Source organism: Coregonus clupeaformis, chromosome 1 (genome assembly GCF_020615455.1).
Source record: "Coregonus clupeaformis isolate EN_2021a chromosome 1, ASM2061545v1, whole genome shotgun sequence".
Classification (NCBI taxonomy): Eukaryota; Metazoa; Chordata; class Actinopteri; order Salmoniformes; family Salmonidae; genus Coregonus; species Coregonus clupeaformis.
In genome coordinates, this window is record NC_059192.1 from 35,478,416 (window position 1) to 35,500,852 (window position 22,437).

General features: G+C 41.2%; 2 protein-coding genes across 2 annotated transcripts; one reads left to right on the forward strand and one right to left on the reverse strand.

Annotated features, from left to right (window-relative positions):
- The first annotated feature begins 4,210 nt into the window (after positions 1–4,210).
- LOC121567446 (mitochondrial Rho GTPase 2) lies at positions 4,211–14,270 on the forward strand. Its single transcript, XM_041877497.2, has 19 exons — positions 4,211–4,389; positions 5,412–5,470; positions 6,057–6,138; positions 6,622–6,665; positions 7,706–7,759; positions 7,932–7,984; positions 8,145–8,253; positions 8,443–8,544; positions 8,676–8,774; positions 8,947–9,055; positions 9,221–9,341; positions 9,643–9,727; positions 9,983–10,128; positions 10,357–10,457; positions 11,344–11,474; positions 11,710–11,790; positions 11,888–12,010; positions 12,195–12,397; positions 12,597–14,270. Exons 1-19 carry the CDS (start codon positions 4,353–4,355, stop codon positions 12,712–12,714), a joined length of 1,857 nt encoding a protein of 618 aa, XP_041733431.1. The 5' UTR covers positions 4,211–4,352; the 3' UTR covers positions 12,715–14,270.
- A 4,476-nt stretch (positions 14,271–18,746) lies between these two features.
- On the reverse strand, positions 18,747–20,195 carry LOC121567456 (histone H1.0-B). The gene has a single exon (XM_041877506.1). It carries the CDS (start codon positions 19,966–19,968, stop codon positions 19,372–19,374), a length of 597 nt encoding a protein of 198 aa, XP_041733440.1. The 5' UTR covers positions 19,969–20,195; the 3' UTR covers positions 18,747–19,371.
- Positions 20,196–22,437: the final 2,242 nt, after the last annotated feature.

Genomic DNA, 22,437 nt, shown 5'->3' on the forward strand with positions numbered 1-22,437 from the left:
GAGGTAGAAGTTGTGGTGATTAGGGACAGGACACCACCACGAGGACCAGTCAGACTGACCAATGAAAACATCCAACTTGACACCACCTGGGAGATGGTGATCGGAGAGGACAGGAATTACCCAGGTACAGACCCACTCAGCTGCAGTGGCATTATGCTTCTTAGTGACAACAGGCTTAAAGAGGCGAAGCCAACTCCACCCACACTGTATGCTCCTGCATCAGAGATCTGTATATAATGACGAGATGCTCAGGTCTCCACCCTAACTATGGGAGTTGTCCCAAAGGCGGGAAGGCAGGCGACAAGCTTAGGTCAAAAAGAAGCCCATAGAAATGCATTGTTCTTATTTTGGACAGATTTTGGCGAGAGTGAAACCTCTCACTTCACCATGCTCAGGGGAATCCAAGAGAGAAAGGTGATGCACAACAACACTGTAGAACTACTAAGAGGGAAATGAGTCTGACAGACCGCACAATAAAACCCCCTGCATAACAAATATAGTTATTTATGCACGTTAACAATCACTTTGCACTATACACATGGTGATACACATAATATATAAATAATGATTTTTGTTTCTTATATCTCATCCATAACTTTATTGCAGAAATGCACAATTACAGTCTTGATGTTTGTTATTATCGTTTCTCTATGTTGAGTCGACGCGTCATATATTACGTTGTAACAGTCACTGGTATCATTTGACGTTATAATTGAACTAATATCCTTATCTGCAAACAGTCAAAGTTCTAGGTAATGTCTTCTGTTTGTCTCCGCAGTTACCGGCTCCATGTCTGCAGCATGGAAGCCAGCTGTGTTCTGGTAAAGGAGGTCCGACCGGGTTTCCGTTGTTAAAGTATGGTTCCGGAGGGGAGTTGGAAAGTGCCACCCCTCTGTTCACAACACTTTTTTCCTTCACGTGTTGAAATAGCAAAGTACCTTTCATACATTAATACTGTGTACTGTTAATGCTAAAATAACTTTATGTATTTATAATCTGATATAATCATGATCATGTGTATTGAAAATTAATGTTTTGCAAAACTCACCTGGAACTGTCCACTCTCCATACACTGAGTATACCAAACATTAGGAACAACTTCCTAATATTGAGTTGCACCCTCCCCTTTTGCACTCACAACAGCCTCAATTCGTCGGGGCATGGACTCTACAAGGTGTCAAAAGCATTCCACAGGGATGCTGGCCAATATTGACTCCAATGCTACCCACAGTTGTCAAGTTAGCTGGATGTCCTTTAGGTGGACCATTCTTGATACGGAAAACTGTTGAGCGTGAAAAACCCAGCAGCGTTGCAGTTCTTGACACAAAGCGGTGCGCCTGGCACCTACTACCATACCCTGTTCAAAGGCACTTAAATATTTTGTCTTGCCCATTCACCCTCTGAATGGCACACATACACAATCCATGTCTCAATTGTCTCCAGGCTTAAAAATCATTTAACCTGTCTCCTCCACTTCATCTACACTGATTGAAGTGGATTTAACAAGTGACATCAATAAGGGATCATAGCTTTCACCTGGATTCACCTGCTCAGTGTGTCATGGAAAGAGCAGGTGATCTTAATGTTTTGTATACATTGAAACCCTACCTCTTTAAGGAATACCTGGAATAGTATAAAGTAATCCTTCTACTCCCCCACCCCCCCCATAAAAAATAAGTTGAATGCACCAATTTGTAAGTCGCTCTGGATAAGAGCGTCTGCTAAATAATGTAAATGTATACTCAGTATATATTCTTGAGGTAAGACTCCCTCTTGTCAGTTTTAGATTTTTTAAATTGATTCATGAGTTTATTTATGTTGTGTTCTGTTCAGCACTTTTTACATTTACATTACATTTTAGTCATTTAGCAGACGCTCTTATCCAGAGCGACTTACAGTTAGTTTTTGACTTCAATTCTTTTTCTAAGTTGAAGCTTTAGGACAGTTTGTTTTCATTTCAATTCAGTTTATTTGTCTATTTTAATACACTATTTGGTTTATCTTCTCCTGGCATAATTTGTATTTTTTTTTTGCAAATTGGAGGAATAAAACCCCTAATATTTGCACCCTATCTCAGTGTCTCTCGTTGCCTACTTGGTCATCCATGACATGACAGAGTCTTAGATCTGTGACAGAAACACACTCTAGCCTATGTCATTTTGAGTTGAGTATCCATGTTTAGACGTTCTGTGTTTTGATTCCTCATTGACAGAAAAGTGGCCAGGTGATGTGGGTGGGAGTTTCTGTGGTGCTGGCCTGTGTGGTCCTATCCCTGCTTACGGCCTGTGGTGTCGCTCTATCAGCCAAGAAATGCAGTGGAGGCCACCGGCCGCAACAGCATTTTAACCTCAAAAGCACCTCAACTTAAATCAATGTTTTTTCCTGCAATTTCATGCACTAGAACCCATTCATAGCATGTTATCAATAGTCTGCCAATAATTTGTCATTATTTGCCATTCTGTATGTTTGGCATTTATTGGTGTATTTCAATTGTCACAAACATGGTCATTGTTTTGGTTCTAAGATTCTCATGCCAATACTTTATTTACTTTCTTGTGATTTTACTAGAGGCAACCCTGACCTATAATGGCTAAAGATAAAGTTGTGGATATATTCTGAACCCCTAAAATTACATACATGTATTACAACATAGATATAACAATAAATTGCAAAGTGAATATTTCAATTGGTCTCAATCTGGCCCTTATTTAACCTTTTTATATGCTGTGCATAACAAATTTAGCCCAGGCCTATGTATATGAAATTGTCTAGTTGGCTGCCTGGAGACCTGGACCATAGATCTGAACAGTGGCCAATCTTTGATTTGATTAGTTAGACAATGTGCAGATTACATGGATGTTTTTTAAAGTAAGGTGATAGCCACCATGGCCCACATTTGACATTTTAGTCATTTAGCAGACGCTCTGGGACTTACATTTACATTTTAGTCATTTAGCAGACGCTCTGGGACTTACATTTACATTTTAGTCATTTAGCAGACGCTCTGGGACTTACAGTTACATTTTAGTCATTTAGCAGACGCTCTGGGACTTACATTTACATTTTAGTCATTTAGCAGACGCTCTGGGACTTACAGTTACATTTACATTTTAGTCATTTAGCAGACGCTCTGGGACTTACAGTTACATTTTAGTCATTTAGCATACGCTCTGGGACTTACATTTACATTTTAGTCATTTAGCATACGCTCTGGGACTTACAGTTACATTTAAGTCATTTAGCAGACGCTCTGGGACTTACATTTACGTCATTTAGCAGACGCTCTGGGACTTACATTTACATTTGAGTCATTTAGCATACACTCTGGGACTTACAGTTACATTTTAGTCATTTAGCATACGCTCTGGGACTTAGTTACATTTACGTCATTTAGCATACGCTCTGGGACTTACAGTTACATTTTAGTCATTTAGCATATGCTCTGGGACTTACATTTACATTTTAGTCATTTAGCATACGCTCTGGGACTTACATTTACATTTTAGTCATTTAGCATACGCTCTGGGACTTACAGTTACATTTACATTTTAGTCATTTAGCATACGCTCTGGGACTTACAGTAACATTTACATTTTAGTCATTTAGCAGACGCTCTTATCCAGAGCGACTTACAGTTAGTGCATACATTATTTTTTTTATTTTTTCATACTGGCCCCCCGTGGGAATCGAACCCACAACCCTGGCGTTGCAAACGCCATGCTCTACCAACTGAGCTACATCCACAGTTAGTGAGTGCATAAATTTTTTTCATACTTAGGTTACATTAAAGAGGGTTTGGTAAGACCAATAAACATATTACCAATACTGATTACCAATTTTGATATTTATTATACAGCATCTGTTTATTGGGAAAAAATTGAAAATAAAAGATCTGACATTGTGGGGTCAATAAGTTGGTTGTTTGCTTTTTCTGAGTTTATTTTTTTGACTCAGGCTTGTTTTATTTTTATTTTACCTTTATTTAACTAGGCAAGTCAGTTAAGAACAAATTCTTATTTACAATGACGGCCTACACCGTAGAGTGGGGACATTCTTTAAACCTCTAGTCACTTACTGTACTTGGTACACATAATGTTTTTAGAGTGGGCGAACTTGTAGCTACTGTATGAGATGTAGCTCCTTGTTATGGACGACAGTGGGCGCTATTTTTGGCTCTCGAACCGGAAGCCACTAGATTCCTCCTTGGGCGCTGATAGCTAACTGTAGCTACTAGCTAGCTAGCTGGAATGGGTCCGATAGGTAGCTAGCTACGTGAACTGCGGTTAAAAAGTCAAAATAATTTAGACGCATAAAATCCAGCTTAGTACACTCATTGGAAAAGTGAGCGAACCATGAAACGAGATGTCAGGATACTGTTATTGGGGGAACGTAAGTAAATCCTCTTTTAATATTGACACACCAATTTAGCGCGCTAACGTTAGTTAGCTACTGTACAGTAGCTAACTAACGCGTTAACGTTGCTGGTTACAGACTGCCTGATGGAAAACTTCTGCAGTTTTCTATAAATCTGTATCCAGCTTTTCCCCCGTGAATTACTAGCTAGTTACCTAATGTTATAGCATTGGCAGCCATCCCATCATTATGTTTTAGCTACACAACATAGCTAGTGTAATATTAGCTAGTTAGCCAGCACCAAATCTGACAGTACTAGTAGTACGTGTTGTTTTGCACATGCACTTACTGTACTAGCCGACGTTAGCTAGCTAGCCAAGTTAGTAGCTAGGTAGAACTATTTAGCTAGCTAGTTAGCTGTCAAAATGTTTTCTCATGCGTTAGCTATCTATCTAACGAGATACCTTGCCACCATCAAGTGTGCTAAAGAGGATGTTTCTTGTTTGGCATGTTTTGTTGACAATATTGGTGGTTGGTTGTTGGAGAAAAAAAAACAGATATATTCTAGCTACTTAGCTAACTGTTACAAGTAACTTCCAAGTATTTTCCTAATAATTATCTTTGTATCCCTAGCTGCATTGTAACGTTGTAGCTCCTTTGATTGCCCCTCTATTTGAATAGGCCTAAGGCATTCCCACAGACCTATTCATGAACACTGAACCAACCTATCGTGTCCAGGATGTGGAAACTCAACAAGAGAATGTCAGAGAGAACCCCTTATCAGGCCATACTCTGTGGTTAATCAAATAAAGACATTTAACTAGCTAGTTATAATAAGATCATTAAGTCACACTTCATCATTAAACCTAGACTACATTTAGACTTAGGTCTTAGTTATAGTTCAGCTTAAGTATTAGCGCCCCATGTAATCCAGCTCTGTCTACATATGAGCTGGAGAAAGTGATCTATTTACCTGGGGGTATGACCTCAAGGTGAAGTGTGTTTTTGCCTCCTTTTTCAATAATGTCTCATTCCACTTTTCACCCCTCTGTCAACAGCTAAGGTGGGAAAAACATCACTCATCATGTCATTGGTTGGGGAGGAGTTTCCTGAGCATGTAAGTGTAGCTATGACTGTACATTCCCACTGGTTTATTTCTCAGTTTTGTCTGCAGTGCTGACACGTCTAACAAATTATACCCACCAAATGCAAACACTACATTGATGACTAAATAGTCAGTTAATTTATAAAATATGTATCCACTGGCTACTACTACACCGTACATGAGCAGTAATCTCATTGACTTGCGCACACATTGTCTGCTATCTACACCACAGTGCACAGAGGGTGGCTCTATTCAGTTTGGTGTCGGCGAAAACCATCAACTGTGAAAGTGTGATTGTTAGGGAAAATGAACCTCCACTAGTACAATATTCCCATCCTGTTTATTTTGCATTTATAAGCACTCATTATTGTAATATTGTACTCATAATATGCCACTTCCCTCCCCCTCATCTCATCCAAAAAAGATGGAGGATAATTTCCAAGTCATTTTTCCAGTCTCAGACAGTGCAATGCCTAAACACTCCCCACACTCTGACCATGAAGTTAATTTCAGCCTGTCAGTTCCAGGCTGTTTTTATTTAATTAAAGGTTAATGGAGTCCCTCTGTCAGACCGTTGAATCTGTGTAATCCCCCTTAGGTGCCCCTCCGAGCTGAGGAGATCACTATCCCAGCCGATGTCACTCCAGAGAAGGTGCCCACACACATAGTGGACTACTCAGGTGAGGCGCTGCTCGCTCAGTGGCCTAATACACTGAACCCACCACTCACTCTCTTGCTGTAGTCTGTCTGTGTATGTGCATCTCTCTTTATAAAGACCAAATATCTCCCTAGCCACCAGAATGTCTTGTCTGCAAGCTAACAGAATGGCTGATTACGTGTAATTGCATGATTATCAGTCCAATTCAGTGCTGCTGCTGATGTGCAGGTGCTGCTGCTGATGGGCGGCAGGTAGCTTAGTGGGTAAGAGCGTTGTGCCAGTAACCGAAAGGTCGCTGGTTCTAATCCCCGAGCCGACTAGGTGAAAAATCTGTCGATGTGCCCCTGAGCAAGGCACTTAACCCTAATTGCTCCTGTAAGTCGCTCTGGATAAGAGCGTCTGCTAAATGACTAAAATGTAAAAATGTAAATGTAAATGTGGTGCTGTAACTGTTATCACCTGGTTATCAGTTGATTAAATTGAGTGCATTGTTTTGGCCCTACAGAAACGGAACAGACTGATGAGGTCCTCAGAGAGGAGATTATCAAGGTAAGGCTAGTTCTCAGTGTTGACCCACCTTATCACTAGCTGAACGTTCAGAGGTGAAGTTTCCCCTAGGTACAGATCTAGGATCAGCTTCCCCTCCCTCAATCCTAACCTTAACCATTGTTGGGTAAAATACTAAACTGACCCAAGATCAGTGTCTAGTGGAAACTTCACCCTAGACTTAGCTGAACAGTTAGTGCTGAGCTATTAACCGAAGTGTCTGTTATTTTTCTGTTTTTAAACAACTAATTGACTGATGTCGGTTCAATTATTCCATGTAGTTTTTTTCTGTACGCTCAATGCGCAGAAAACATGAACATTTACTACAATGACCATAATCCATTGCGTGGCTACTTGTCTGGTCTGTGTTTCTTTTATGCCACGTAAGAGATAGAAGTATGTGCGATCAAGAGGGGATACATAGAGAGCAGTTGCTTTGCGAAGTATTGTTATTTAGCAGTCATAAAAGTATGCCTTATTTACTTTGAAGAACTACTAAAATAGTGATTTAGTCAGACAGCATAGGCAGCATCTCTATAGAGATGAGATGATGACTTGGAATGAAATAATAGTAATCAAATAAAACAAATGTAATATACACAACAACTGAAATATTTATTAAAGTAAAGTAATGTGAATAACTGATGGTTAATAAGTGATAAGCAGTAATGAACAGTCACTACCATCATGGGACTTTTATTAATTGTTTTATTCTGTGTTACAGCATTCATCCCACATAATGCATAGTGCATTACGAAATCGTGATACTTTTTTTTATAATCGAACCGAACCCGAACAGACCTCAAAATGCACTAATTGCTCAGCACTATGAACAGGAGAACCATCTGTGGATGACCACCAGTTGATCTCACCTCATTATTTAATAATGTGTTGTAGTGAGTATGTGTTGTAGTGAGCCTTGACCAGCTGTACCTTACAAATTCACAATCATTTGAGTTCATTTGGAGAATGTGTTCGATTGTGTGCTTTAGTTGATGATAAAGACTTTGCATTCCAACCATGATTTCTTAAAACTCATGCAGGCCAATGTGGTGTGTGTGGTCTATGACGTCACCCAGGAGGAAACGATAGACAAGGTACCCTCTCTCACACGTCTTAAAAATGTCCTTCTTAGAGAAACCAATATGGAAGCATTTGGCATGGTATAACAATAATTTGTATAATGTAGCCTACAGTATGGGACCAATATGATAAATTAGAGATTTTATTAGTGTTTTGTTATAATTTCATATGCTTCTCACCTTTCAGATCCGAACAAAATGGATCCCCTTGGTAAATGGCGAAGCAGAGAAGGGGAATAAGTATGTATATACTGTTGTTTAAATTACATGTGCTTGTGCTTAGGAGCTTGTGTGCGTTGTCTTTGCCTGAAAGTGTTGTGCTTGAACTAGCCTCTTTGGCCTTTGTGTCATAAAACATTAGATATCTTTGATCTTAAATTCATTCCTTATGATGTCACAGAGTTCCCATAATCCTAGTGGGGAATAAATCGGACCTTCGCTCTGGGAGCTCCATGGAGACCATTCTACCTATCATGAACCAGTTCTCTGAGATTGAGACCTGTGTAGAGGTGGGGCTCGCATCTCAAACTCACTCTCTTCAGCTGCCTCCCCACTCACTCACTCAACGCAATGAGGACCTGATTTCACACCAATAATTACGTGCACCGATCTTATGCAAACAATAATTAGTCAAACTGTTTTTGTTTGAACACACCTATGATTGGGCAAACCTGATGTTTTGACTTTCCTCTCCCAAGTGTTCTGCCAAGAACCTGAAGAACATCTCTGAACTGTTCTACTACGCTCAGAAGGCTGTGCTCCACCCCACCGCCCCGCTCTACGACCCGGAAGACAAACAGGTCAGCCATTTTGGGGACATGAGGACATTTTGAGGATAGCTTTAGCTTATACCTTTGGAATGACCTGGTTTTATTGTGGAGTCTTGCTTTGTTGAGTGTTAACTGTGTCTGTGTGCTGATGTTACTTCCAGTTAAAGTCAATGTGTGTCCGAGCACTCAGCCGAATCTTCAGCATCTCAGACCAGGACCATGACCGCATCCTCAGTGACACTGAACTCAACTGCTTCCAGGTGAGAATCAAATAACACTCATCCATCCATCCATGAATCTATTAATAGATACATGCGCGCACCACGTACATGCGTAGAGATAAAAATCAATTGCAGGTCAGGTGTAAGACTGGCCAGGCCATTCGAACAGCCGGGTATAGTTTTAACTCAATGTGTGTGTGCGGTTCCTCAGAAATCGTGCTTCGGGAACCCTCTAGCCCCCCAAGCTCTGGAGGACGTGAAGACGGTGGTGTGGAAGAACACGAGCGACGGGGTGCAGGATAACGGCCTTACCCTGAACGGTGAGGGATGAACCTACAGTGAGATGGCTCAGCCTTTAATGATATAGGACTTGTTGGGTTTAGCCTCTGGTAAAATGCAATGTTGCTAGTAGTGGCAATAGTTAGTAGGGAGCCTATGTGATAAGATCGAACAGACATGATTCTAATTGTATCCTCTACCACCAGGCTTCCTGTTCCTCAACACGTTATTCATCCAGAGGGGTCGGCACGAGACCACGTGGACCATCCTGAGGAAGTTTGGTTACGATGACTCGCTGGAGCTGACGGATGACTACCTATACCCACAGTATGTGTTCTGGCTCCACTACTGTATGTTTCTGACCCACTCACAGACGTATGGTAGAAACGGTTGGTGGTTACCTCCCCCATGTTGTAATGTGATATCAAAGATGATACTGCACAAGTATTGTCACACAGGTTTTTGGTGAGTCAGATTTTTCCAGAAAACATCCTGCCCTTACACGATTTATGTTCATTTATCAAGCCAGAGCGGTAGATCGTCTGTTAGCTAAACCTCAGACCAGTAGTGTCTTGTGTGTGTACGGTAAGCCCAGGTATTTATATGACTGTTTGTTGTGTGTTGCCAGGCTACGGGTGCCCGTGGGCTGCACTACCGAGCTCAATCATCTGGGTCACCAGTTTCTCCAGAGGCTTTTTGACAAGTATGACGAGGTGTGTGACCGCCTCAGTGGCCATCAATCAGGAAGTCAATTTATATCCATCTGTCTATTTGTCAACAAAGCACTAAGCAGGTTATATTTTAAGTGTAAAGAGAATACACATTTTAAAGTGGAAATCCCCAGTTCATTTTAAGCATTAAAATTGACCCTCACTCTAACAACATGGCTGTTTTTAGGGCTGCTGAAAGTTTGTTAGGACTTAATGGGGCGTTTTACCCCTCTATCAATATATATTTTTTTACACCAGGATAAGGACTCTGCCCTCTCTCCTGCGGAGCTCAAGAATCTCTTTAGTGTGTTTCCCTACATGCCCTGGGGCGCAGACGTGTACACGGCGGTCTCAACCACAGACGAGGGTTACATCTCTAATCATGGCTACATGTGTCAATGGACGTGAGTATTGACCCTTGTTCGCTTTGTAGCTGTCTTGGTATGTAGCTTTGTGTGCATGTCTTTCAGTCAATGTGTGTATGTCAGCTATGGGGGTTTTTATGTTTAGAATTTCAGTGTAAGCAGGTCCGTGAGTATAAATGAATGTGTTAGGGTATTTAGGTTAGGACAATGAGTGTTCGTATTCTGTTCTCCTCTAGCTTCACTAATGTGACTTCCCTCCATATACAGGCTTTCAGCATACCTTGACATCCATCGCTGTCTGGAGTTCTTGGGATACCTGGGCTACCCTATTCTCACTGAGCAGGACTCCCAAACCACTGCAGTCACAGGTCTGTGTCTGTATGCATTTTTTTTAGATTGCTGCAGGTAGCCTCTCTAGGAAGATAGACTGTATGTTAACTAGATCCTATAATCCTAGCGCCATAGTAAACCTCACTCGCTGTACATAGATTAGGATTAGAACTATAATCTGGTTCAGTAAAGGCCCTACAGACAGAATTATATACAGTAAATGTATGCCTTCTGAGGATGTACAATGACACTGAAGGGTCAACTTTGAATATGCTATTTGACTGGTGTGAAGACTTGAGTGTGTGGTGTAGTTATTATATGCGCTGCTAACACAACATTTACACATTATTTGAGGGTACCGATAATAATGCCATAGTCGCATTCCTTCAATTGGTCAATTAGTAAATTAACCTCAACCCACCTTCCAGTGAAACCTAGTGGGATTGGTTAAAGCTCAAACTTGTATCCACAAGGGTGCTTCTAGAACGCTGGTTGGTGTGAGTAAAAATGAGGGCGTGGCTGCATGGAGTAGCAGGATTAGGGTAGGGTGAGGTAAGAGTCTCACGCACTCAGCCTGTGCCGCAGGGTTGAGCAGGTTTAGCTGACCCTGCTATAAATGTGGGAATGGTCCAACCACCTTAGATCCGATTCTACATTTCCCCCACGTTACCCACAAGGGGAAATATGATTATGTTTGAAATGCTTTGATAGTACTCCATCTTATTAATCAATGGTTCCCTGTCCTGATATGTCTGTCTGTTGGTGTATGTGTACTCCCTTTGTTTTCGGTGTGTGCGTTGGCACTGTCTGTCTGTCTGTGTGTGTGTGTGTGTGTGTGTGTGTGTGTGTGTGTGTGTGTCTGTGTGTGTGTGTGTGTGTGTGTTTGTGTGTGTGTTGGCACTGTCCGTGTGTGTCCCTCTGCAGTGACGCGGGAGAAGGCTGTGGACCTGGAGAAGGGCCAGACTCAGCGATCAGTGTTCCTATGTAAGGTGATCGGACCGCGGGGGACTGGGAAGTCTGCCTTCCTCCAGGCCTTCTTTGGCCGAAATACAGCGGTACAATCATCTCGCTGTTGTTTACCTGTTATTTAGACTAAATAGCGATACAGAATCACACATTCCTGGAGGAACTGTTTAATACTTTGTTACTAGTAGTACGCCTTGAACTCTTCATTGTAAAACCATTCCGCTTCATCAATATGTGTTCGAGCTGAGAAATGATGTTGAAAACCCCAACTACTAGCATTACTACAACTAATGATGAGAGTAACAGTCGGTGTGTTTGTTTCAGAGAGAGGAGCGTTCCACCGGTGCCTTTTCCTTCTACACCATAAACACTGTCCAAGTTAGCAACCAGGAGAAATTCCTCATTGTGAGTTCCTTACCTTTTACTTTGACCTCAGCTGTGACCCCTGACCTTTGGTAGAGTACAGTAGCCTCACCTCCCATCTTTCGTCTTCCCCTGGCAGCTCTACGAGGTGGATGTGGAAACAAAGTTCCTGAAGGAGTCGGACGCGGCGTGTGACGTAGCCTGTCTCATGTATGATGTCAGCGACCCCCACTCCTTTGACTACTGTGCCAGCATCTACAAGGTGTGTGGCATCTCATGTCTTCTTCAGAGCTTCTCTGGTTTTCACAGATATGATCAGGAATCTGTTCTTCAATGTTTCACTCTTCTCTTTTTCTCTTCCTCCCTCTCTTTCTTCCCCACATCCTCTTTCTCTTCGCCATATCCCATTCTTCTTCATCCACATCGGTCTACTTTCCTTTCTGTAGCAACACTACATGGACAGCAATATTCCCTGTGTGATGGTGGCCTCCAAAGCGGACCTCCCCGAGGTGAGACAGCTCCACGGGATGACCCCGGCAGAGTTCTGCTACAAACACCGACTGCCTCCGCCGCTCCCCTTCTCCGGCCTGTCCCTGGACTCCACCAGCAAGAACATCTACACCAAGCTAGCTTGGGCCGCCATGTTCCCGTACGTATTAGTTCTCTGACTGTCACATTTGGCAATCTGTTGGTCACTCTGTTTATCACTCACCATTGAATCTATAGTTTGGCGATTCAGTGTTGAGAAACTAGACATTCGTGTCACTTTTTTTCATACGCTGTAGTAGTCGGCACCTTTATGAGGTTTCATATGTCAGTTCATTGATGCCTTTGTCTCCCCTCCACAGACACCTGAACGGCTCCGACATGAGCAACACATCCTTCTGGCTGAGAGTGACGCTAGGAGCAGCAGTGGTCGCGGTCCTAGGCTTTGCAATGTACAGAGCTTTCGCCCGACAGAAATGACTGGGGTCCTGACTGGAGCCCCCCTTCCCTCTTTTTCCCTCAACCCTAATCTCTAGACCAGCCTTCAAGACCAACCCTCCAGACACACTCCAGACCAACCGCCTAGACAAACTAGACCAGACAGACAAAACAGAGATCAATTTTACTTCGTCATCATTTATACCCTAACCTCCCCTCTCCTTGTCTTTGCTCTACTCTTCCAGTCTACTCCACTTAGTCACGTCTTCTTGACTGACTGACTAATTATCTCAGTCAAAATGGAGGCACGTGACCATATCTCTCACCCTCTCCTGACCTCTTGCTCGCTCTGCCTTATGGTGTCAAAATCCAGGCTAAGGAGGTAGCCTCGCTGTGCGCAATGGCAATGCAACGATTCCCCCAAGAGCTGCTACGAATATGTGGGTGCTTTATCAAATGAGGATATGCAGATACAAGGAAGAGATACATTTCAAACCCAATACTTTTCGACAATCATCCACAAGGTGTTCAGGAGAATGGATAGATAGGTTTTATTTTTAATGTGTGGTCTTGTCTAAGGAAAAGAACCTCAAAATGTAATAGCAATTTGGAAGAAAATATCAAACTTAAAAAAGGCTGGTGCTGGTTAGAAACCAAAGGGCATAATGGCAAATTCAAACAGTCCATATCATGAAGGGGGGGGTTGAAGACAGATGGCCTGAATGCATCTGTCAGACAACCCCAAGCCTTAGAGCACCAGCTATGGAGGACCCTGCTGCAAGGACGTAACAGAGCAACAGACACTGAGCGGGCACAGGAAGTCCCATGCAAAAGCTTAAGACTTGTCTTCCCATTGACCAAGCCACTGAGATAGACGTTCAGACGTAATTTGCCAAATACAGAAGCCTCCCTCTTACGGACCGTTCCAGTAAAATACATGCTATCACTCCTTTAGCCTCTGCTACAATACTACGGTTGTGGGTGAAATTAACTAGATAGGTTTATTTATGGAAAAAAATAAAATGTTGAATACAAAATAGCAGTAGTTGTGGCTTGCCAGAGTAGAATTGAGAAGGAAGCAATGTCTTGTTGTGCATTGAGAGAAGTTACTATATTGTATTAGATTGATGAAAAAGCCACGCTGAAGTGTGTAATGCATCCTCCTTACTCAAAGAAATCAGTAATGTTAAAACATCTGAATAAGACTAGACTAAATCCTGCCCCGTGCAAATTAACGCTTCAAATGATCATTATAAGAAAAATATCTGCCTTCCCTGGTCTTGGCTTTTATGTGCATTCACCACAAATTGGAACATAGGCCCCAAAGTTTATTTCTGCTAAATCAGCCATGTGTGTGGGTGCACATGTCCATTTGCATGTGTGCATACATGGACCTGTGTGTCAAGATTTTGATTGTATACTTAATTTGTCCTTTTTTTTTCTCTCTTTTAAAATATGGGAATCACTCATTTTTATCAGTTGGTTATTTTAGTTGGGGACCTACTATTGCCACAGAAAAAGTAATGTGGGTCTTATTGATTGAAAGTGATATAAAACAACTAAAGTGAATTGCTAAATAAAACAAAACGAGGATTGTTGACAGTTTTGCCAAACATTGATCCTTGACTGTCTGACTGTTGGAGTATTGGTGTGTGTGTGTGTGTGTGTACATCAGAAGCGGTGCATGAGTAAAATCACTGGGGAAGCCCCCCCCAAAAAAAAGAAGCCATATTACAACGTACATTACCAGTCAAAGGTTTGGACACACCTTCTTATTTAAGGGTTTTTCTTAATTTTTACTATTTTCTACATTGTAGAATAATAGTGAAGACATCAAAACTATGAAATAACACATATGGAATCATGTAGTAACCAAAAAGTGTTAAACAAATCAAAATATATTTTATATTTGAGATTCTTCAAATAGCCACCCTTTGCCTTGATGACAGCTTTGCACACTCTTGGCATTCTCTCAACCAGCTTCACCTGGAATGCTTTTCCAACAGTCTTGAAGGAGCTCCCACATATGCTTAGCACTTGTTGGCTGCTTTTCCTTCACTCTGCCTTCCGACTCATCCCAAACCATCTCAGTTGGGTTGAGGTCGGGGGATTGTGGAGGCCAGGTCATCTGATGCAGCACTCCATCACTCTCCTTGGTAAAATAGCCCTTACACAGCCTGGTGGTGTGTTGGGTCATTGTCCTGTCGAAAAACAAGTGATAGTCCCACTAAGCCCAAACCAGAAGGGATGGCGTATCGCTGCAGAATGCTGTGGTATCCATGCTTAAGTGTGCCTTGAATTCTAAATAAATCACAGACAGTGTGTCACCAGCAAAGCACCCCCGCCCAATAACACTTCCTCCTCCATGCTTTACGGTGGGAAATACACATGCGGAGATCATCCGTTCACCCACACCGCGTTTCACAAAGACACGGCGGTTGGAACCAAAAATCTCCAATTTGGAATCTCCAACTTTCCACCGGTCTAATGTCCATTGCTTGTGTTTCTTGGCCCAAGCAGGTCTCTTCTTCTTATTGGTGTCCTTTAGTAGTGGTTTCTTTGTAGCAATTCAACCATGAAGGCCTGATTCACACAGTCCCCTCTGAACAGTTGATGTTGAGATGTGTCTGTTACTTGAACTCTGTGAAGCATTTATTTGGGCTGCAATTTCTGAGGCTGGTAACTCTAATGAACTTATCCTCTGCAGCAGAGGTAACTCTGGGTCTTCCATTCCTGTGGTGGTCCTCATGAGAGTCAGTTTCATCATAGTGCTTGCTGGTTTTTGTGACTGCACTTGAAGAAACTTTCAAAGTTCTTGAAATGTTTCATATTGACTGACCTTCCTGTCTTAAAGTAATGATGGACTGTCGTTTCTCTTTGCTTATTTGAGCTGTTCTTGTCATAATATGGACTTGGTCTTTTACCAAATAGGGCTATCTTCTGTATACCCCCCCACCTTGTCACAACACAACTGATTGGCTGAAATGCATTAAGAAGGAAAGACATTCCAAAAATTAACTTTTATTAAGAAGGCACACCTTTTCATTTAAATGCATCCCAGGTGACTACCTCATGAAGCTGGTTGAGAGAATGCCAAGAGTGTGCAAAGCTGTCATCAAGGCAAAGGGTGGCTATTTGAAGATTCTCAAATATATTTTGATTTGTTTAACACTTTTTTGGTTACTACATGATTCCATATGTGTTATTTTATAGTTTTGATATCTTCACTATTATTCTACAATGTAACATTTTTTACAAATAAAGAAAAACCCTTGAATGAGTAGGTGTGTCCAAACTTTTGACTGGTAGTGTATGTGTTGTGACAATTGCGTTGTTTGCTCTATAACCTGTTAATTCATATGCCTTGCGACTGTGATATATAGGCCTAAAGGCAGAGACAATAAGAAGACGGTGGCAGAATAAATTCAACCACACCTTTTGTTTTATCACAAAATCGGATAGCAACCTCTGTCCAGTGAAGTCCACAAAGCATATTGCATGTCCAGTAAATGACCTACAGCATGGTCAAGCAAGTTAATGTTGCCGACATTTTCGGACCACTAAACAACTATTGATTTAGAACCACAGAGAGTTACCGCAAGTTGCAAAGAAAACAGGAGCTGCCTCCACTATTCCAGCACCATTTGAACTTCAACATTTCGACATCATCAAATCAACTCTGCTTAGTCTAACACAGTGACAACTAAAAGATACCAAAAACAATTTAGTCCAATCAACATAAACTAAATATGTGGCTGTCCATGGTTCTGATTTCTGTGTGCGTGTGTGCGTTCGTGCAAGTAGAAAAACATGTTGACTCACCCTACTTGTAGAGAAACACCAATGCCATCCTCCTCTTTCATGTTGACGAAACGGTCCATCACGCTGTCCTATGCTACCTGGCTAAATTGCTTGCTCGCTAGCCTAACTTCCAATCATGGGCAACGTTAGCTAGTTAACATTAGCCTTCTACATCTAGCTACATATTGAACTTCCATCCTCTCAGGCCAGGGGCACAACAATGTATGAATTAATGGTTGGATCAGAATCACAGTTATAATAATTTGCCAGTATGGAGAATTAGGTAAAACCACAAGTCCAAATCCCTATCTCTATCTATGGCTAATTAAGGAAAGGGCCAATTTTAGCTAGCTATCTACCGGAGGAAAACAACACAACGAGATGCAACAATTCCATTTTTTTTCTGTCAATGATGTATGCTCTCAATGGGATTTGATAGGAGTGACGCCAGATCCAAGCTGGCTCCCCTTGGCACTTTTTTTTGGTGCCCCAGGACCATTCACAGTTAAGCTCGCTCAGTTTAGCTCAATGCTGATTGTTTTTCAAGGGAGGCCAGATGCTCGCTGGCTTCCCTTGCCTTCAATGCTATGAGCGACAACAATGTAATACTCGTTTGGACCAGACAGCATCAGATAGATGGCCTACACTTAGAGAGATAGAGGGGCGCTGTTTCGCTCGTTTGGATGCTTTCTCCTGTGAGATACATTCAGCCTCTTGCGAATTGAAGGAACATTACATAGATTGTGTGCAGAACTCCACATAATTATACAGGTTTTACATAAATGCATTGATAATATGGTAGATGGTCTGGCCTAACAGAATGATGTGACTGGTTATGCTATCAGAACTAATTTTTTGAAATAAGTTCTGAGGTACCCTCTGCATATTTACTTATTTTTTCGCGCTCTTTTGCACGTGAGCAGTTGGCATCCTCTGAATTTAATTAGGGCACTTTGCGGTTACGCATACTAGACGGGCATGTCACTATATTGTGACCTAAAACTTTCACAAATTGAATAACGGCAACCTTTAAAAAATATATATATATATATATATATATATATATATATATATATTATATTTGGAATTAACTTCTGTCTCGACTCCAGTGCGTGTTTGCCATGAATGACTGCTGAACGCAAAATTGCTGTTGACTTAGCCTACCTTGGCCACAGCCAGGCCAACCGAGAGTGTTTCCTTTTTTACAAGCAGTAAGTAGCATAGGTGAATAACTGCAATATTGATGTTTAAAGTTAAAAAGTAATAGAAAATAAATGCTAGACTACTTTGACGAAAAGAACGTTTGTATATTATTGTCCTTTTAACAGGTTTCTAACTGCTGCACCGAAAACCGCCTGAAAATATGGAGAGCGACCAGGAGATGGAAGTATGGAGTTAACTTCAGGTAGGAAAAAAACTGTTTTCTTTAGGGGTGGCATCCAATACCCATCTGCACTGTACAGTAGGACAGAGAAAAGCGGTAGCTTAAAACAGATGCTCCGCTCAACAAAGAATGTTACTTCACCTATAGTTTAGGCCTACATTACAGAGAAATGATACAAGGAAATTAGCGAAGGAGGCTTCTTTAGCGCGACTCAGTTCCAGACCTTTTGATCCGGCTCATGGGCTTGGTTCAGGATTTGGAAAATGTACTTTCTTTAAAGGTGTACATTGAGAATATAAATTACAAGTCTAGTTTATTTAACAACACTGTTTTTTTAATACTCCGTAATTTGTTGGTAATTGATAGGCACATGTTCTAAAACTATGATAGCTTTGTCAGTTTGTGTAGGTAGTGTTATGTATGGTTGTAGTGTTGGTTGATGTCTGTTTTTGTCTTAAACGTGATGCCCTAACTGTAGCGTAGGCCTACATGTGGTCAATAAAATAAAATCAAAAGCATTGAAGTGGGCTTTCTAGGACCCCAATTATAAGTTATTTAATCATATAGGGTATTTTTGCGTCTACGGTAGCTAATAGTTTCAGTCAGACCGCATAAACCACATAAATAATTCATTCATTATGTTACCAATTTGGATACGGGGGCGCATAACTTCACACGAGTCGAACATTTCAGCTGGTTGCAGATGTCAAGGAAGCTCTCTTTTTGACTCGTTTTATATGCGTAGAATTTAGTTAATAATTTTTTCATTCTTCAATAGCCCCTCGATTACTTTATCTGTGCAATTCATTCAAATAAGTGTTGAGAACGGTAGCTATTTACAGACATGTACGCCTAAGCATGCTTAAAATGCGCGTAAAGTTGTGACACATTAAGATGAGAAAAGTTTATTGTATTACAGTATAAACAGTTTCAAAAGTAATGCAATACAGTTTATTACAAATATACTGAATTAATTGAACATGGTTGGTTTTCAAAGTAGTAGCATGAATTAATTGAACATGGTTGGTTTACAAAGTAGTAGCAATGAGTCCGCATTTAGAGCCATTACGCGTCACTTGAAAATCTTGCTGACGTCCATTGTCTACACAGTTCTATACATTGTATAGTTTAACAATGCTCGCTATTGAAACAATTGTATTTTCAGAATGACCTCGTGCAAAGAGAACAATAACTATTCACATGTTCCAATAGCCTAAACAATAATAATTCCAGATTAGTGTCACATATTTTCTAACAGGTCCATATGCTACAGGTTTCCAAGGATCGCAGAGGAATAATAGCCTACATAGTAGCCCAACAATTAATGCTGTCACACACAAATGCTTTAATTCCAGACCCTCTTTTACAGCATAAATGGAGTGGAAAACAATAGGTAAAAACGTATAAGTTCGCATGAGACAATACAAAAATAATATTACATATACGAAAAACATTTCCTCAAAGTATTTACAGTGACTTTTATTATAATAACAAGTTGTCTCTGAAATGTCCATTTACTTCTTCTTTGCGGCTTTCTTGGCTGCGGCCTTGGGTTTGGGTTTCGCAGCTTTGGCCTTCTTGGGTTTCGTTGCCTTGGCAGGCTTGGCCACCATGGTTTTCTTTGCTACTTTCTTAGGCTTTGGTGCCGCTTTCTTCGGGGACTTTTTCACTTTCTTCACTGCCACTTTTGCTTTCTTGGCTTTTGCTGGTGATTTGGCCACCTTCTTGGGCTTTGCTACCTTCTTGGGCTTGGCAGCTTTCACAGGCGACTTCTTTGCTTTCACAACGGCTTTAACTTTAGGTGCCTTTTTGGTGTCCTCTGCTTTAGCCAGTTTGAAGGAGCCTGACGCGCCGATGCCTTTGGTGTGGCGCAGGACCCCTTCACTCACCATCCTCTTCAGGGACAGCTTAATCTGAGAATCGGCATTGTCCCCCACCTTGTAGTGGCTTTTGATGTACTTCTGGACAGATTGTCTGGACGCTCCTCCACGGCTTTTGTCTGCATGGACCGCTGCCTTAATCATATCCGAGTATTTCGGGTGTGAAGCATGTTTCTTGGGTGCCTTCGTCTTTTTTGCCTTTGGGGCTGGAGCTGCCGCCGTCTCTGCCATAGTTGACTCTTGAGAGTTGTTGAATTCTGTGAGAATATGCGGGTTCAGTTCAAGTATTCCCGTCTGTCACAGAGCGTCAAAAGCTGCTAAATTAATATATCCTAACTTGTAATGTTCCTGGAAAGGTCCGGATTTGCTATACGCAGAGCTTTATAATACAAGAAGTGACTGTAAATTTGCCATCACAGCTGATTCTCTATTAAGGCATCTTATTCTACAAACGTTCCTCTGACTTTATGAAGCGGACGCGCGGACGTGATTGAGAACACCAACCGCCAGCAGCTGATCCAGCAAGCTCCATGGAACTCACGTAGTCCCGTTTGTGTTTCTTCATCCTCGAACTCTTGCTAAATTTAAAAAGTATTGAGTTGCATATGTCTACAAAATCGACTGGCTTGAAAGTAGACACTTTGTGCTTCACGGGCATATTAATATTTTGATATAATTCGCTGACCGATAAACTTTTATTTCCTGAAAACCTACCCGAAGCACTGCGCGTTGTGATCAATATTGCAGAATTCCTATTAAATTAACCCAAACAGACAGAACCGACGATACAAATGACGAATGCATAATGAAAATGAATCAATACATTAACGAATGCACATGGGTTGACCGGTGCAACAGCTCGTTTTTGCTTTTAATACACCGATATAATTTTCGAACTAACACAGCCCGGCCATTGACTTTGAGTGACGTGGTCGAGATTATTTACTGTTAAACCTCCTATAAATAAATGACAGAATATCTGATGTATGGGTAAAGCATCTGATGTTAATATAGATTTATATAGGCTTTAGTGGAATGGTTACGTTTCATTTCTTTGATGTTTTAAGGCAGAATTGGTCATAAACAAACTGGCACTATGCTCCTCGCGACAGTGATCCATTGTCAGGAAAGTTGCCAACACATCCAAAGATCTGCTTCTCTGATAATAATTCACGGAATTTGTCCACATTTTCATCAAAGAAACATGATTCTCTGATATTTGACGGGGTATTCGCTCAAGTGTGTGTGACTACAATCTTCACTAAACTAAACCTATCATTTAGCGTAGGGCGCATTGATGACATTCTTTTGTTCAGTGGCTGGTAGGCTATAGGAGCGTCGACTGAACGACATGACTACGCTTGGATCAACAAATATTTCCCACTGCTATAAATGTTTAATGCGCAGTGATACAGGCTACATTTGTTACGACAGGAAACATTGCAATTGTTTGTTTTTATTATAGATTTTCATCTGATATTTTCCCTGTAGCCTAAACGCCATCTTGGATCCCTTAGTAAAAGTAATATTACTTTTTAATTCATTTTCTGCTATTAGGCCCTTATGACTGTTTTCAATAAAGTAATTGTGACGTACTAGTTTTATTAATTATGAATTTGTAAAAAATCACAACTTTTTATGTCATACTTTGCAGTTGGTCCATAACGTCATATAACACTGTCAAACAGGTTTAGGCTACTTGTAGCAGGTGATGTTTCCAATTTTGACCATTATTCAAGTCGTAGGATATCTAGTTATACCAATAGCATACTAGTCATCATAGTGTATATGTTCTACGTACATTGAAAATGTATTCAAAATCTTATGGAATAGCCTGCACAAAGAGGGATCAAGACCATATAGTTTTTCTGTATGCTCCCTCTCCTTCCTCCCTCTGACCCTTTCTCTCTTTCTCTCCTCCCTCTCTCAGATGAGTAGCCTATATGTGCGTGTGCGACAGAATGAGTGGGTGAATGAGTGAGTGAGTGCTCATGAGGGAGCGCGCTAAATGAACGAATGAATGCGCGCGCACTGTCGTTCGGTATGTAGTGAAAATTCGAATTCACTGTGTTGTTGACGAGTGCCAACAATTTGGGAGCTGTAGTGGTCGACCTCTTTCGGACGTTCATGGCCTCCTTAATCGATATTTGTCCATTTGCTAGTGGGTCATTATGGTCACAGAACACTCAAAAGTGTCAGGAGAAGAGTAGTTCTTCAGTCGGGGGTTGTGCGTAGGGTTTGGTGCTGAAAACAGCACCCAAACGCACTTCTCGCCTACAAGGCCACTCCCTCCTTTCACCGACAGAGGGACATCTTTAACAATGGACGGACGGCCTGTTGGGTCAACAGAATCCATCGCATTTTTCTTTGATTATTTAAAGACCATAATGAATCAGTAGTCAATGCGCCAACCGTAAGGTTTGTAAATTAATTGCCTCATGGCTACTGTAAACATACCCTAATTTGAATCTGTGCAGGATCTACAGCCATTTGTAACACCTCGCTATCATTGCATAATAGTGCCATATTTAGGTGTTTTGCTCCTGTTTCTGATTTAAGGTGTGTTGTGATTGTTAGATGTAGGAAATGTACAATTATTGATTAATGATGGTGATGGTTGTTAGAATGATGTAATTATTAATAATAAGTAACATCATTATACATTATTGGCTGTTATTAATTATTATTTTTTATCAATAC

Excerpts from the sequence above, each read along its gene's own strand:
- LOC121567446 (XM_041877497.2), top strand. The coding sequence starts at position 4,353 with ATGAAACGAGATGTCAGGATACTGTTATTGGGGGAAC. Across the intron at positions 5,471-6,056 it reads GGGAGGAGTTTCCTGAGCAT|GTGCCCCTCCGAGCTGAGGA; the intron begins GTAAGTGTAGCT and ends AATCCCCCTTAG. Across the intron at positions 12,011-12,194 it reads ACTGTGCCAGCATCTACAAG|CAACACTACATGGACAGCAA; the intron begins GTGTGTGGCATC and ends TCCTTTCTGTAG.
- LOC121567456 (XM_041877506.1), bottom strand. The coding sequence starts at position 19,968 with ATGGCAGAGACGGCGGCAGCTCCAGCCCCAAAGGCAAAAAAGACGAAG.